General features: G+C 42.5%; 1 protein-coding gene across 1 annotated transcript in view; it reads left to right on the top strand.

Moving 5' to 3' along the window:
- The window catches only part of MORC3 (MORC family CW-type zinc finger 3), a 39,193-nt gene extending 22,110 nt beyond the window's left edge, over positions 1-17,083 (top strand). Inside the window, exons 10-17 of the mRNA XM_029938989.1 lie at positions 2,254-2,358; positions 4,720-4,842; positions 4,949-5,023; positions 6,050-6,095; positions 6,967-7,133; positions 10,303-11,191; positions 12,342-12,499; positions 15,573-17,083. Of these exons, the coding sequence (XP_029794849.1) occupies positions 2,254-2,358; positions 4,720-4,842; positions 4,949-5,023; positions 6,050-6,095; positions 6,967-7,133; positions 10,303-11,191; positions 12,342-12,499; positions 15,573-15,726 (1,717 nt within the window). The 3' untranslated portion in view covers positions 15,727-17,083. The remainder of the gene's footprint in view (positions 1-2,253; positions 2,359-4,719; positions 4,843-4,948; positions 5,024-6,049; positions 6,096-6,966; positions 7,134-10,302; positions 11,192-12,341; positions 12,500-15,572) is intronic.
- The last annotated feature ends 506 nt before the right edge of the window (positions 17,084-17,589 follow it).

Below are 17,589 nucleotides of genomic sequence, written 5' to 3'. Positions count from 1 at the left end.
AAAACTTTTCTGTACAAGAGAGTATTAAGTAGGGGCGCCTGGGTGGCTCAGTCAGTTAAGCGTCCAGCTTTGGCTCAGGTCATGATCTCACAATTCGTGGGTTTGAGCCCCGCATCGGGCTCGCTGCTGTCAGCTCAGAGCCTGGAGCTGCTTCCGATTCTGTGTCTCCCTCTCTCTCTGACCTTCCCCTGCTCACGCTGTCTCTCTCTCTCAAAAAAATAAATAAATAAAGTAAACATTAAAAAAAAGATAGTATTAAGTATATAGAAAGTCCAAAGTAATCTGCAAATTTAGAATTAATAAAAGGAACAAGTTTAGTATATATTCTAGGGTTACTGGATAAGAAGTATTCAGAAATCAGTTGTATTTCTGTTTACCAATGACTAAAACCAAGAACATGAAATTTTTCAAAAGTTATAATAGTGTCAAAAATTCAAGTACTTTGACAATATGCAATATATACATTGAAAACTATGAAATATTGTGGAGTAAAATTTAAGCCCTAAATAAGTAGGTGTACCAAGTTCAAGTGTTTGAAGGCTGAATATTATGAAATGTCAGTTTTTCTCTAAAATAAATATAATTCCAGTCTAAGAAAATACTTGCCAGTATGTATTTATATTAATAGGCTTATTCTAAACTTTATGTGGAAGGTCAGAAGACCAGAGATACTTAAGACAATCATTAAAGAAAAACAAAGCAAGAAAACTTAATACTATTAAATACCAGCACTTAACAGAGCTGCATTAACCAAGTGTGGTGTTAAAGGATAAGCAGTCTAGTGAAATAAACATCCCCTGCCCCACTTTCTGTACGTTCGGTGACCTGATGTATGACAAAGATTATGTCCTGTAGTGGGAAAGTGATCATCTTTACAAAAATGCTGGGTCAGTTGGCAATTTGTATGGATAACATAGCTTCTACCTCAAATGTAGCAAGAAATCGATACAGATGGGTTTTAGACCTAAATGAGAAAGACAAAAACAAAATGGAAACAAGAAAATTTTCAAAACCATTGGGGAGCAGGTTTTTAAAACAAGATGCAAAAAAAAAAGTTTTGATCATAATGGGCAGAAATGGGAAAATTATTTAAAATGAGTGAGAGAACATAGGGCAGTTGGCACTCCTGTCATTGCTAGTGGGTATGAGAATTGATCAGTTTTGAGGACCATTAGATTATCAAGTAAAGCCGGCCGTCAGTGCGCACCCCTGTGGCCCTGCAGCTCCGCTCCTCAGTCTGTCCTCGGCAGAAATGGGTGCAGCCTCCAGGACTAAGGAATAGAGGCGATGAGAAAGAGATGAAGAAGGATTGAAAATGTGAGATGCAGGGAGGGGATGTATTGGGAGGGAGGATTCATTCTCATCTGAGTGCTTATATGTTATGTATCGTGGAGGAAAATTTAGAGATGATGGGTGGGTATAGAAATGTCTGGTTAAGTCTGCCCATGTAGAATTTGAAACCTGGATATTTGAAAGCTTTATTTTAAATTTAGGATGTTACACTGACTGCACCTTGTGTGTAAGTAGTTATGGCACAGCAGGTGCAGAGCTCAGGTGAATGCTTAGTAAGGGCAGCCTTCGAGTTCTTTCCCTCAGTAGATCCCATTGATTTGTGTTTTGTTAACATCTTATTGGGCAAGAACTGACGGTCTTAATTGTGGGACAAGCTATTTGGAAGTATACTTGCTGGTAACGATTACATACTTTTATTCTAACTTGAAGCTTGTGTTGGTTGGGTTTGGAATTCAGAGCCTATGATTCTCCCACTAAGTGGTCTGGGGCAGGCTTCTTCAACAGAGGACATGAAGTGTTGTTATTTATGTCTTCAAAGATGGTTCTGGCTCTGCTCTAGGAGCTGTAAAAAATTTTTTTTGATATTTATTTTTGAGAGAGAGAGCGAGCGCGGGAGCGAGAGAGGGGCAGAGAGAGGGAGACACAGAATCCGAAGCAGGCTGCAGGCTTTGAGCTGTCAGCACAGAGCCTGACGCACGGCTCGAACCCATGAACTGTGAGATCATGACCTGAGGCAAAGTCAGACAGTTAACTGACAGCCACCCAGGCGCCCCTCTCGGAACTTAATGCCCTTAAAGAAAATGCCACAAGCGCATTGTTCACTAACTGTACCGTTGGGCGTCACCATCCGCTGCCCCCATAGCGTCCACACAGTCATCACTAGGTTTGTGCTTTCTCTGTTTGACAAAGATTTAATCTTTGTTTTTTTCTTAAATTGATTTTATGATTTTCTTTTTTAAGGCTAACAATTGCAGCCCTAGGAGAAAAGCTGAATGATTACTGGAATGAAATGAAAGTCAAGAAAAATTCAGAATATCCTCTGAATTTGCCAGTTGAAGATATTCAGTATGTACATGAAACAGTATCAACCATTCTAATATCAAGATGTGATACGGGGAGGGTATAGTGGTTGTACAGTGTTGACAAACTTTTGACTAACCCATAGTCAGATGTAAAATCTGCAACTCCAGTCAGTACACCATGAAATGAACCAATGAATGTATACATTTATTTACCATATGCACAAAAGATTCATGAAATCGTATTTACCCAAATGTTGCATGCTGCTCATTTTAAAAGTGCAAGTCTTAACCCATTATATTGATTTCATGATCCCCCAGTGGTGTAATAAGTAGGATGATAAGTCTAAGGCCAGACCTGAAATTTGATTCTAATTCTGCTTAAATAATGATGTGGGCATTGAACATATTACTTGGCCTCTTACAAGTTCATTTTTTCACTTGTAAAATGGGAACATTAGGAACGCTCACCTCCTAGAGTTGTAAGACTTAAAAATATGCCGGACAAGCGTTCGGTGACACGGGCAGCACACAGTACCAGCTCTGTTTGTGAATCATAACTACTGATGGAAAGGTGACCAAGATGGATAATGAAGAACGAAAAGATGCAATTCAATGTATTTAATTTCCCATTTTATTTTTCTTTTAATGTGTCCATATACACATGCAGAGTTCTTTAAGCATAGAAAATTCTGCCAGGGTTTAAAAAATGAACAATGGTAGTTCCTGAAACAAGGGATTTGTATTTACTTTATAAACTTTTGGATTGTTTGAATTTTATCTAACTATAAATGCATTAAAAAAATTTTTTATGTGTATTTTTGAGCGAGAGAGTCACAAAGCATGAGCAGGGGAGGGGAAGGGAGAGAGGGAGGTATAGAACCTGAGCAGGCTCCAGGCTCCCAGCTGCCATCACTAAGCCAGAAGCAGGGCTCAAACCCACGGACCATGAGATCATGACCTGAGCTGAAGTCAGATGCCCAACCCACTGAGCCATTAAGTTGCCCTTAAGTGCATTAAAAAACATTGGATTTAAAAAGTGTTGGCAGAAGGGCACCTGGCTGGCCGAGTCAGAAGAGTATGCAGCTCTTAGTCTTGGGGTTATGAGTTCAAGCCCCGTGTGCGGTGTAGATCTTACTTAAATAAAACTTAAAAAAATATAGAAAGGTAAGGCATTAAGGTGAAATCTTCATTTTTTTAAATTTAAAAACTATTATTGTTCTTTTTTGAATGTTTATTTATTTTTGAGAGAGAGTGAGTGCAAGTGGGAGAGAAGCAGAGAGGGAGACAGGATTCCAAGCAGCATGGAGCTTGACTTGGGGCTTGAACCCACACATCGTGAGATCACGACCTGAGCCAAAATCAAGAGTCGGATGCTTAACCAGACCGAGCCACCCAGGTGCCCCAGTCTTCGTAGATTAAATGAATTTATTAAATGAAATGTTAAATGAATACCTACATTATTTATAGGATCATTATAATTTTCAAATGATAAAACTATGAAGCATTTTATAAACTAAAAAATACATTTTAGATATTCAGAGATATGCTATATAGTAGAGGCTAAAAATGTAATAGCTATTAAAAATTGCTCGAGTTAGGAGCGCCTGGGTGGCTCAGTCACTTAAGCATCCAGCTTTAGCTCAGGTCATGATCTCCAGGTTCGTGGATTCGAGCCCCATGTCGGACTCTGTGCTGACAGCTCAGAGCCTGGAGCCTGCTTCGGATTCTGTATCTCCCTCTCTCTCTGCCCCTCCCCTGCTCGTGCTCTCTCTCTCTGTCTCTCAGAAATAAATAACATTAAAGAAATTGCTTAATTTATAGTAATAGCTTGTCTATTTTCTGCACTTGAGTGTTTTATTGTGCTAATAAATATTACTAGATTGGACATTGCAAATGCTAACTTAATATAAATCAAAACAAGTTGTTTGGCATATTTTAAGTTGAGTTTTTATTACCAGAGAACAAACTGAATAGTATGCTATTAAATAGGACATTTAAGTCTATTTTTTTTTAATGTTTGTTTAGTTTTGAAAGGGAGAGTGTGTGTGCTGTGTGTGAAGGAGAAGGGGGGACAGGATCCAAAGCAAGCTGTGCGCTGACAGCCTGACGCGGGGCTCGGGTGCGAGCTGTGAGGTCATGACCTGTGCCGAAGTTGAATGCTCAACCCAGTGAGCCAGGCAGGCGTCCTGGTCTCATTGTTTAAAATCCTGTTAGCTTTAATCTTTTGATGGTAGTGAAAATTGTTGGTTTAAAATTTTTAATTTGCTGTATGACCATAATTACGTCACAGACATTTCAGGGACAAATTAAATGATCAAGGCATTTTGAGGAAGAAATGATGTAGAAGATCTAATGAAGTGTACTTAGCATCCATTTTTCATGCTAACATTATGTTTTGTTTCAGGAAACGTCCTGATCAGACATGGGTTCAGTGTGATTCCTGTCTAAAGTGGCGAAAATTACCAGATGGAATAGATCAACTTCCAGAAAAATGGTATTGCTCCAATAACCCTGACCCACAGTTCAGGTACCATATAGTTAGTAGTACCCTTTTTGGAAAGGCAGAAAGTCCTATTCAAGATGTGTGAACAGGCGCTGGTGACGCGTTATTCCCATGTGATTTTTCTGACTAGAAATTGTGATGTTCCAGAAGAACCCGAAGATGAGGATGTGGTGCATCCTACTTATGAAAAAACCTACAAAAAGAGGTGAGTGTTGTACTTAGTGCGGTGGGGAATAATGGCCACATTAGCACCAGCGATGGGTCTGCGGCATTATTGATGCTTCTCCGAGATAATGCTGGTACGATCCAAAAACGATTATGACCCCCAGAAGGCTTTCTTGTGGATGCATAATATCGGGTGCTTTTTTGGTTTGTTTTTTTAACATTATAGTGTGGATATCTGCTCTTTTTTCACCTGCTATTTAGTGCTGTCCTGTCTACAAGATAGTTTGCATACAGAATAGTTTGTCTTTTAGGGACCACACACAGATGACTCATAAATGATTATATAAATGTACCGTAAAGAGCTTAAAGCCTTAAAAGGGAAGGTGAGGCATGTACGTATTACCAATGGGAAGCTGATGAGTGTCATACAAGGCGCGACCCAGTGCTGTTGGGAAGCCCATAACCAGAGACACCCTCTGGCTGGGGATGGGGAGGGAAACCCGGATGGGGAGGAGTCAAGGAGATCTGTGTAAGACGTCTTGAAGGACGGGTAGGATGAAAGTATAGAAAACAGCGCTTCGTTCGGCTTTAGCTAAGTGCGTGAACGGGCACTATGGAAAACAGGCGGGAGGGAGCAGCTGAGTAAGGAGTGACCGTCGGCCCTGGTGAACCTGTGGCTAGTGTGCCGCACGCAGAGGTTGGGTTCATGTGGAACTTCCAGGTGGTCATGATTGAGAGTGCGCCGTGTTTGAGGGTAAATCCAGCAGCAGAATTGGGAGTAAAGAAACCAGTTAGCAGCCAGTGTGGTGGTCCCACTCCGGAGGTCAGAGTAATGCTGGTCTGGGTCGAGAACTTGAGGCAGACATTGGGGCGTGCCTGAGAAGAGGTAGGAAGTATTTCCCGCCTAAGGGCCTACCACTGATGATCATGAAACTGAAGCAAAGTTCAGTGTACTTACCTCGGTGACTCTGTGAAATGACAAATCTGTCAATGGGAAACAGAATTGAAAAATGATAAATTTACACATGTTCACTTTTCATCCTTTTTTTCTTTTTCTTTTTTCAAGAGACAAGGAAAAATTCAGGATCCGACAACCAGAAATGATCCCTCGGGTAATAAATTAAGCCTTCCATTGATAGTGGTGTCTTACATTGGGTAGTGGTTAGTTTAACAAATAGTGAGTTTGAAAGCTCGCTGTTCAAGCTGGTTACACAGCAGATTGAAATGATTGTTCATTCAGCTCACAAACTCCGTATCCCCTCCTTGCCCTCCTTCCTAACCCAACAACTTCATTCAAACGGTCGGTTTTGATACTTCGTTAGGCGTCTTCTGAGGAAAGGCAGGCAGTGAAGACTCTTGTTTCAGGGACTTCACAGGAACCCCTGGGGAGCCACGGTCCAGTACTAACCCCGAGCACTAGTGGTTTTCCTTCTCTTTGCTGACCGCTCTTCCTGGCCCTTCCGTCCCTTGCTCGGTGCTGACGGGTGGGGAGGCGCGTTTTCTGGGGAGGACGCTGTGCTTCTTGTGTAAGGGCTGCTGCAGATTTGTATGTTTGCTTTTAACTACATTGAAACATTTTCTTATGTAAAGGATGAGGGTTTGGAGGTGAGGACAGAACTGACTTTATCTTCAGTTTATTTCTCTTAGAAAACTGAAGTTTTCATTGTACCTTGGCAAGTCCTAGTTACTAGAGGGTCAGCAAATCTTGCTATAAAAGGCCAGATGGTATTTTAGGCTGTGCGGGCCACATGCAGTCTCTGTTGTGTACGCTTCGTTTTGTTCACACCGTTAAAAATGCAAAACCATTCTTCGGCTGGATTTGGCTTATTGGCTTGTTTATTGCTCCCTGGTGTGGCTTAAAGAATTTGCTTGGTTTAGGATGGTCCTCAGTGTTTTCTGGGAGAAGGGAAAATAATTTCTCGTGTTTTGGGCATGGCACCTTTAAAAAAGGCCTTTAAGATCACTTTTTTTTTCTTCCAACAGATTAACTCTGATCTCTTGTTTCGGACACCCACCATGTCAAGTCAGAGCTTTTCTCCCGTGAAAGAAAGTGTTCCAAGAGGCCATCTCTCAGAAGTGGCAAATACGTATGCAACCAGACTTCTAAATAACCATCGAGGCTCACCCCAGTCTGATCCTGAGAACAACAAGTCAGTGGCTAAAATGTGTTTTTCCATTTGGGGAATGAATACTAAACAGAGCCTTTACGTGACCGCTGTGTGGCCGTGATGCCCTTCTGAGAAGCTGTAGTCCGTGCACATAAGAAGTCTTAGAGACAAGTTACCCCCACCACACTTAGGCCGCATATTTAAGTAATTTTTAAAAGTTTTCAGTTATATTCATTGTAGAATTTGGTTGAATTTTCATCTCCTTGAAATTCTATATAGTAGGAAAATTCCTGGTTTTAGAATTACCAGTATTTAAGAAAAACATGAAACCGTTAATAAAAGTATGACACTATCATGTCAGGTGTGACCCTAAGTTCTTAGCTCATGGCACGCTGTGTATTTTGGGTGAGTGGATGGAGAGGGAAAGGGAAATGTATGAGTGATACGTAAATTGAACAGTTAGGTCTCTTGACTGGAATGGTCAGGAAAGGCTTTGGGATAAAACAGTACTTGGTTTGGTTCCTGAAATTCTGAAAGCAGTACTCTGTGCAGGCGACTCACTCAGAGGGACCAGGGCCAGCACGGGGGAAGAAAACATGACACCGGCAGACTAGGACAGCAGACTGCTGCGCTTGGTCTTTTGTTGGAAAACCAACACCAAACCGAGGTTCTCTGAGATAGTAGCGTGGGATTTTCTGAGGGGTTTTATAGCCTTCATCCAATTCTCAGAGGGCTTTTTGACCTCCAGAAGGATTAGAAATAACTGCTTTTATGCATATCTACGTCAGGGGGGCACGTTCTAAAATAGTTGGCTGTTTGCAGCCTACATTTTTAGAGGCTTGTTTGGGGGCTGGGTTGCTACTTAACTAAGAAGTTGTGTGAAAAAAAATTTTTGTAACTAGTCACCGTAATATTATTGGCTTTTCTTTTTAAAGATGGTTCCAAACAAAGTCAGAAAAAATGAAATCTGTAAAGTTTACAGACAAAAGATAATGAAATTTATTTTTTTTAATTTTTTTAATGTTTTATTTATTTTTGATAGAGAGACAGAGCATGAGAGGGGGAGGGGCAGAGAGAGAAGGAGACACAGAATCTGAAGCAGGCTCCAGGCTCTGAACTAGCTGTCAGCACAGAGCCTGATGCGGGGCCCGAACCCACGAACGTGAGATCTGACCTAGGCCGAAGCTGGAGGCCTAACCGACTGAGCCACCCAGGCACCCTGAAATTTATTCTTTAAAGTGATTTGTTTCATTCAAGTAGAAGAAGAGAATAGAAATTGTTCATGAATTTTTAAAGCCTGAAGAATTTGAAATTTGAGCTTGAGAAAAATAGAAGCTTTAAGAATAAAGCCGAAGGCTGTGGGAAGGTGGTCCCTAAGCTGAGTATTAAGATAAGAGCAGTTAGCCTGGGAGGGAAACCGGTAGGGCAGCCCGCAGATAAATGACGAACCGTGGCAGCCCGTGGCGCTCGGGTGAGTGAGCCCAGGGGGCCTAGCTGAGAGCTTAAAGAAGAGTAGTTCTCTGGACCTTCACCGTCTGCCAAGTCAGACTTGGCAAGTCTGGCCGCGTGGCTTCTCTGTCAGACGGCAAGACCTTTCTTTCCGGGGCAGTGTCAGTGCTGAAGGTGTGAGGGAGCCACTGTGCTGGGGCAGGAGGGGTGAGGGATCGTTCGCGTACCAGGTGGTAAGAATCCCCTCCCTTCTTCCCCTCATCGGGCTCCCAGGAGAAGAGCCCTAGACGGTGCTGAGAGTCTGAGCGCCCTTGGAGTCACAGGGCCAGCCCTCACTGCATCTAGTCAGCCTCCCGCTGAAACATAAAGGTAGGCCGAGATCACCCCAGGTGCCAACTCAGACAAAGGGACTAGTAGAAACCTTTGGAATTTACTGGGAGGTGGGTAGGTGTTGAACAAACACATTCTTAGAAAAGATAAGCAGGCCGGTGGAGGGTAGAAAAAGGAAAAGATAAGATTCAGGAGGGCCAAGAACTGATGGGAATTTCAGATTGGGAAATTAGAGAAAACAAAGGGGAGGAAGTAGTACGAGACTTGCCTTCCACCAAATACACAGCAAAAATGTCTGGAAAAAGATCCATTCTGGCGCATCTGGGGGGCTCAGTCGGTTAAACGTCTGACTTCGGCCCAGGTCATGATCTCACAGCTCGTGAGTCTGAGTCCTTCATTGGGCTCTGTGCTGATAGCGTGGGGCCTAGAGCCTGCTTCGAGTTGTGTCTCCCCCCACCTCTCCCCTGCTTGTGTTCTGTCTCTCAAAAATGAATAAACAGAAAAGAGAAAGAAAAAGATCCATGCTAAGAAACATCATGAAATTTTAGAACGCGAGGGAAAAGAATGCTTTTTAGGAGAGGTAAACGTAAAGGTCAGGAATCAGAATGGCAGGAACACTGAATGGTACGTGATCATGGAATGCTGCTTTATAAAAACTAAGCCGGCAGTAAAATTGAGAATTGAATAAAGATACTTTTCATTATGTGAAGTTTTACATTTTTTCTGCCCTGTGTACCCTTTCTCAAGATTTTATTGGAGATTGTGCCCCCTTGATATTGAAAGAGTAAACCCAAGCAAAAGAAAAACGTTGAGCTGGAGACATATGAGGGCTAACACGGGACCCAGACGGCAGACCGGTACAGGTAGCCCTCTGAGGGGGCAAAAGATAATCAGTTGGAGGTAAATTCACAGAAAACTAAGTTGATGAGGAAGACGAGGTGATTTTTAATGCAAGGAAAACGGAAGGATAGAGTATGCTCCTTTAGTTTGTGCGGCTCACCTCTGATCACCGAACACTGATAAAAATTACGCCGAGCGAACGGGAATGGCGCAGAGCTGAGCGCTCGCTCGAATACGGAGAGCGGACCTGGGTGGGGCCGCGGAGTCCGGTTTCGGGCGAGTATGCGCTGCGATGCCCGAGACGGCAAACGGGGGCGTGTGTGGCCGTGTGTCCCCGTGTGTCCCCGTGTGTCCCCGTGTGTGGAGCGGGTGCTTCAAAGCAGCCTCGCAGTCTGCTTGTTTTCCTCCACTGTACAGGGAGCAAGCCCCTCGGCTTCATCAAATCCCTGAGTACTGTGTGGCCAGTTTGTTAAATGAGCGTGGACATTTCTTAGAGTTTTAAGATCATTAATTGAAGATTCCTTCAAGGTCATCTGTTTTGTTCATTTCTATATTGCATAGTCTTACGTTTTATATATAAAATGTCTTCCAGCCTGAAACGGAGATTTTCTACTCGTTCGTCCATTCTGAACTCAAAGACTCGGAGATTGAGTAATCAAGCATTTGAAAATTCACTTTGTAAGGATGATGATGATGAAGATGTCATCATCTTGGAGGAAAACAGTACTCCCAAACCTGCAGTGGATCATGATATTGAAGTGAAGTCAGAGCGGAGTCCCATGGAGCACAGCGGCCTGCAGGTGGAGCCGGTGGCCGAGAAGGAGCCCTGTGCCCAGACGAGCTCATCCGGCGCCTCGTCCTCCCGGTGCGATCAGGGAGCTACCGCGGCCACCCAGACCGAAGTCCCGGGTGTCGTCGTTAAAAAAGAAGAAACGCTCGAAGATGACATCGACGCAAGGCATGACCCAGCTGTGCTGCCGTCCTATGTGGAGGCTGAAGCAAAGACACAGGACGCCCAGGAAGCCTTGGATAAATCTGCGGCTGAGGCTGGTTGCCAGTTAAATGAACTGAGAAATGAGCTGTTTCTAGTGACCCAAGAAAAAGAAACTTACAAGAGACAGTGTACCGTGTTCACTGACCAAATCAAAGGCTTGCAGCAGAGGATACTGGAACTGAACGACAAATACGTGAAGAAGGAAACGTGCCATCAGTCCACCGAAACAGACGCCGCGTTTTTACTTGAAAGTATTAATGGCAAACCTGAAAGTCCGGACCATGTGGTGTCTCAGTTTCGGCAAGCTCTGGAAGAAATAGAAAGGCTGAAAAAACAGTGTAGTGCTTTGCAACACGTGAAGGCCGAGTGCAGCCAGTGTTCCAACAGCGAGAGCAGAAGTGAGGTGGACGAAATGGTGGTGCAGCTGGATGACGTGTTCAGACAGCTGGACAGGTGCACTGCAGAGAGGGACCAGTACAGGAGTGAGGTGAGTGTGTCGGCCTACAGAGCGTCCGGGGGGCCTCAGGGCATCGGAAGCGGGGACCTGCCGGTTGCCAGAGTGGAATAGATGACATAATAATATTTCTGCTTCCTGATTCGCCGCTGCCACACCGCTGCTCAGCTGGGCCGGCACGTGGTCCTCCTGGGGGCAAATGGGAATGTGTGTTGTGGAGATGGGTTGCTGGAATTTGGTGGGTAGTGATGAGGTGTGGGAAATTTACTATAGGGTACTGGAAATTCCCGTATAATGAAGGATTGTCCTGCTCAACATACTATTCTCGTTCCCAGTGAGGCACTCAGTTACTAAATATAGGGATCTTCACATCCATTATTAATTAGTAGGCCTTGCAAAAACCACACCAGGTGGCTGAGGGCCTCCGTTCACAGGGGTGCCCTGTGTTAGTTATGATTGGGTCTGCGGGCAGGTGACCACACGGGCCTCGGAGACAACAGGCTCCTACGTTGTGGCTTCGCTTCTCCACGTGCAGTTACGATGCTCGGAGGTGGCACTCCGGGTCCAGTCCTTGTGTATCTACACCCCAAGCAGCAGGACAGAGGAGGGGTGCGGTCCTGAACATTGCTTATATCCCACCTGTCAGAACTTAGTCCCCTGGCGAATGGGCGCCCTGGAACTGTAGGTTTTATGCGGGGTTCTTAGACTGAGGGAGAAGCCTCCGCGTATACTCTCCATCCAAATTGGGGTCGCTCCTGAAAACAAGTGTCGTATGTGTTCTGTGAATGTGGTGTTTGGAAGAAGGGTTTTTCTGCTGAGATTTCGGAAAGAGCAGTGCGGAACCGCCCCTCTTCCTAGAAAGAATGCTGACGTAGCAGCTCACCTGAACAGTCATCGTGATGTATTGGCTCGGAGCCAGATGACAAAACATATACAAGTCACTATAAGTTTTCTGTCGTAACCTCCAGCTGGTGAGCGTGCACGAGACCCGAGAGCCACCTTGGTGTCGTTTCCGTGTGACAAGATGTCGAGGTGTGACACTGAGCAAAGGATGCTTTCCCCCCTGTGGGTTTTTCGATGGTAATTTTCATCATGCAGGTTTTCTACATGTCTTAGCTTAAATTTGCACTTGGCATTCGTAGTTTTAAGTTTTACACTTAACAAAATTTATTTTTTTTGTCAGGTTGAATTACTAGAAATGGAAAAATCACAAATGCGCTCACAATACGAAGAACTGAAAATTGAAATCGAACAACTGAAATCCACAAATCAGCAGGCAGGAGCAGATGTTTCAACTTCAAGTAACATTGAGGAGCCTGTAAATTACACTGATGGGGAAAGGTAATTGCACACCAGGCATGTCTCGCGGTGGCCTGGGTTAGCACGGTGTTTGTTTGCTAGCACACATCAGGTAGATCCCCTTCGAGCGAAAAGCACACGTCCTCGCCCTTCCCTTCTACGAAAGAACAGTTGAAGTTCAACTTAAGCGAAACAGGAATTTGGAAGGAATAAAGCACAGGTGATTGGTCAGAGTGGTTTGGAGTGCTGTGTGGGGAAAAGTGGAGATGCAGTTAGAGATCACAGAAGGGGGTGACTTCGGCCATGACTAAAAGACAAAGGACTATTTCACAAAACTTACTTTTTCACCTGGATTTCTTTTACTTTTGTGCTTGGCACCATTTCTTAATGGTTTGCAGCCTTCATTTTACTCTATGCCCTCCCCAAGCTTAACTTTTAGGTAGTCACAAAATTACTAAAAATCGCCATGGTACAGGTGGTTCTTAGGAAGAAGTTCTTCTGTGAAGATAAGAACATAGTAAATGACCAGTTACCCTATCTCAGTAGGATGCAACGTGGGCGTGGGGGTCTGTTTCGGTGTTGGGTGGGGGAGGCGGACGCTGGGGCGGCCGTGTGTGAAGACTCAGCACCTGCAAGTAGCCAGCGAGGGCCCGGATCGGGCACCTCTTCCTGCTGATGGTGTGACTGCAGACCGAAGAGGCGCTGTCGGGGAATAATCTCCTGCATCCTCTCTTGACATCAGTTATAGTATTACCTTTTTAACTGAAGCTTTTGAAGGATTTCAGTGAATCTATCTGTTCTAGAAATAGAGCAGAGCAGTACAGAAAAGCCTGGAGGGCCAAGGCTCCGAAGTGATGTTTCTCAAAATGGGAACCCTGGCTGTCTGTGGTGCTTGTAGAAATGCATATCCTTGGATTGCAGTGTAGTTTATTAAATTGGAAACTTTTTTCTTAATGTTTATTTTTCAGAGAGAGAGAGAGAGAGAGGCAGAAAGAGTGAAAGAGAGGGAGAGAGAGAATCCCAAGCAGGCTTCATGCTGTTAGCACAGAGCCTGATGCGGGGCTGGAACTCATGAACCGTGAGACCATGACCTGAACCCAAATCAGAGTTGGACACTTACTGAGCCACCCAGGCAACCCTAAGTTGGAAACTTTATTGAATAGTCTCTGAGATGATTCTCTTGCACACTGATCTTTGAGTAACTGATGATCTTTTATTTTGTATTTATTTGCTTTTTTTAAACAGATCTTTTAAACCTGTGCTTTCTAAAATAGTATAGGCATATTCTACATGAAGTTTAGCTACTCTGAATTGAGATGTGCTTTAAGTATAAATAAAAAATAAAATTTCAGAGATTTAGTATGATAAAAAGAATGTAAAATACCTCAATAATGAGCCTGGGTGGCTCACTTGGTTATGTGTCCAACTCCAGCTCAGGTCGTGATCTCACAAGTCGTGAGTTCAGGTCCCATGTGGGGCTCGCTGCTGCGGTCAGTGTGGGGCCAGCTTCGGATCCTCTGCCCACGCTCACCGTCCCAAAAATAAACATTAAAAAAATTAATTTTGATTATGTGATGAAATAATATTTTAGTTACATTGGTTTAAATATATAACTCCAATTAAGTTTACAGTTGCATTGCACTTTTTACTCTGGCTATTTGAACACTTTAAATTGCGTGTGGAGCTCGGAATCTTTCTCTTGGATGATGCTGTTCTGTACACTTAAAATAAGAATGTATGGCATGTCCAGTGATGGGAGGAATCCTCTAGGGACAATCAAAAGACTTAAAGAAAAGGACATGTAAGAAGCCATTGGGTCCTACTAGTCCTTTGCCAACCTTTCATGTAGATAAAAGTTGTGGTTCTGTATGGTAAAGAGGATATTCTTGGCAAGGAAGTCAGGTGGTTAATAACTTCTGGAAAGCAAAGCAGAAGCAAGTTTGAACCATGGGCCTCTGATTGAAGATGAGTGGGAAAGCTTGGGGGAAATGGCATGCATGGGAATGATGTCAAATTGTGTTCAAGGAGCAGTGGAGTCTTACCTGCAAGCGCACAAAACATGCTTAAGATCACATTTCTGTGCATTGTCAACCCAAGGATGAGCGTCGTGGCTCTTCAGGGAGTTTTACCTTAGATCAGTATCTAAACTAAATGTGGGCCGCTTTCATGGGGGAGGGGGCAGAATAAAAGCAACTATAACATTCAGTCCCTTGGTTTCACTCAGTATTTGAAGCAGAGGCTGCTGAATAATTGTAGGTATTTAAAGTTGGATATTGATACTCAGATACATGTATATAGATTTGGAAGGAATGATAATGATCATCTAATCTAGGGATTCCCAGTGTTTTTAGCAAAACACCATTCTCTATAAATGCATAGCAGAAGGGGTCATCTGTGAACTTTAGCATATGAAAGGTCCAGAAAGGTCCTGCATCTAAAAAACCTTGTTTAATATTAGTTAGCCCAAAGTTTTGTGAGCTTATGACCACACCCTTTTCCTCTTACACAAGGATGTATGTATCTCATAGAAATGTTTTAGAGAACAAATCAGTTTTTATTTTCCTCACAAGGTGAAATTCAGAGATATGTTTTTTTTAAGTTACTTATTTTTGAGAGCGAGAGAGGGTGCGAGCCAGGAAAGAGCAGAGAGAGGAGGAGAGAGGGAGAGAGAGAATCCTAAGGAGAGAGCCGCCTGACAAGGGGCTGGATCTCACCAACCCTGAGATCATGACCTGAGCCGAAATCAAGAGTCAGATGCTTAACCAGTTGACTGAGCCACCCAAGCGCCTCCGAAGAGATGCATTTTTATTCTTAGATCAGCATTCTCACTAGTATATGCCTACTGTGTTCCAGGTGATACTATTTTATATTGTAAACAACATACTGCGATTACAAGTTATTTTCCCAGTCCATATTTGTCTTCAGTCGTAAATTAAAATTGTATTAGTTGGAACCAGAGCTACTAGTTTTTTGAAACCCTCTACTTAACCCAGAGATGAATGCTTACGTATTAAATTATGAAGTGAATTCGTGTTTCACTTAAATTTTAGGCTCCGCATGAATATTAAACTGTGTTAGGATGTTCATCTAATGGGTGTCATGTTTCTGTTTGCAGCCTCAAACTTCGATCTCTTCGAGTTAACGTAGGACAGCTGTTGGCCATGATTGTGCCTGATCTCGATCTTCAGCAAGTGAATTACGATGTTGATGTGGTCGATGAAATTTTAGGGCAAGTTGTCGAACAAATGAGTGAAATCAGTAGTACCTAACGTATATTTTATGTGACATAATAAAAAATGATTTGCTTAATCCTTTTGGTTGTACATCTTTCAAAATATAAGCAATTTTGTTTTATAGATATGATAGGCAACAGACTGAAGAGCGAGTCGTAATCTTTACTTCATTCTATGCATTCAAGTGTGGTCACAAGTACTGTGGACACATTATCACACCTTTGAAATGCCTGGGAATCATTGGTACTGAGCAGCTGACTAGCTAACTCATGATTCTGTTTTGAAATGTAAATATTTGTAATTAAGTCTGCACATATTTTTTTATTCCCCTAGAGGACTTCAGTGTTTCTCGCCAAGAGCTTTTCAGGTTGCCCCTAACCTTTGTGCAGTCTATCCTGGTTCCCAGAGTATTTTTCTCTGAAGCGAGGGCTGTGCCGGGCTATAAGTAGAAATGGTACCTTTGATTTTCTTACAGAGACATTTAAACAGGATTTTTAAAAAATGGAATTATACTCCTTGTAAGTTGTAAGTGAATGGACCATTAATGTTTCTTTTCTATAAATTCTTACCTCCTGAAGTATTTTATTCATGGAAACGAGGAAAGCAGAAACTCTCCATCCATTTTGCCAGGAGTTTCCTTGTGTAGAGACTGCCAATCGTGGTTCAACGCAGTGTTTTTATAGAACAAAGACATGACGTTTTCGTATAAAGAAGCATCAAAAATGTTAAGTGTCCCACCACATTTGCTTTGAAGTCCATTTTTGGCTGCTTCGTCAACATGGAGTGGGCACAGTGATTGTTTAATATTTCTTTTTGTGAAATTTCCTGTACAGCCTTTTGTAGAATGACTGCAGGTTAATGCGAGTGGAGGAAGACAATCTTTCTCAAACAGCACAGCATACCGTTCATTTTAGTACAGACCTGAGTGTTCTATGTCCTGGAGGTAAGCCGGAAACTGCCCTAGGATGATAGTATTACATGCCATAAGAATGAATGCTTTATTGGTCCCATGTTTGTGCAATTTTAAAGAGATGGCTTTCTATTAAGTATAACTATGTATATATTAAGAATCGTATTTTCCACAACTGAAATGTGCATTATTTTTTTTCAAAGTTTTATCATTGCTATTTATTTTTATTTTTGTTTCTGAACATTCAGTACATGTTTCTTTTGTATGAATGCTTAATTACATGTCTTTCATATACAATATTAAATTTTTACTGTACATTAACTTCTAGAAAAAGCAAATACATGAAGGTTGTTTTTATTTGCTTGATAAAGTAATTGAAAGTGTATTTTTGGTATGAAGCTGGTTTTCTGTCCTAATTGTATCTGCCCAAATTTTAAAATCTCTTGTAATAAAATAAAAATATATATAACGGCTAATTCTCCAGATACTACTTTTAGAGAATTCTATATTCAAATTATATTTTGGAAACTAAAGCTGTTCGCTGAAGACCCTCAAGTTGAGCTCATTTTACTGTATTAGTTGTAAGTTCTGTTTAGGAGACTGAGACTAAAGACGGAGCTCACCTTGAGAGAATGTGTGCGTGTGTGCGTGTGTTACATGTTATTTTACACTCGAGAAGAGACTACTTCTCTGTAAATCATTTAGGTTAATGAAATCCTGCTTAAGAGATAGCAGTGTAGAGCATGTCTAAGTTTGTGAATATTTATGTAGCAGTTCTTTCTGGAATTTGCTATTTTCCCCTTCCTTTGGCTCAGCTATATTCTTGCAAAAATATATTTTTTATATGGCTGTTATCTTGCTTACTGGGAAAGTTAGGCACAGGATTAGTAAATCTGCTTGTTAACTTGTTTCTTTGGAAGCACTTACATATGTACTTCACCCTTTAAGAAAATACTGCCAGGATACAATTCTTTGAAAATGCCGCTAAC

The sequence above is a fragment of the Suricata suricatta genome, chromosome 5 (assembly GCF_006229205.1).
Source record: "Suricata suricatta isolate VVHF042 chromosome 5, meerkat_22Aug2017_6uvM2_HiC, whole genome shotgun sequence".
Lineage (NCBI taxonomy): Eukaryota > Metazoa > Chordata > Mammalia > Carnivora > Herpestidae > Suricata > Suricata suricatta.
This window is presented reverse-complemented; position numbering and strand designations above follow the sequence as displayed.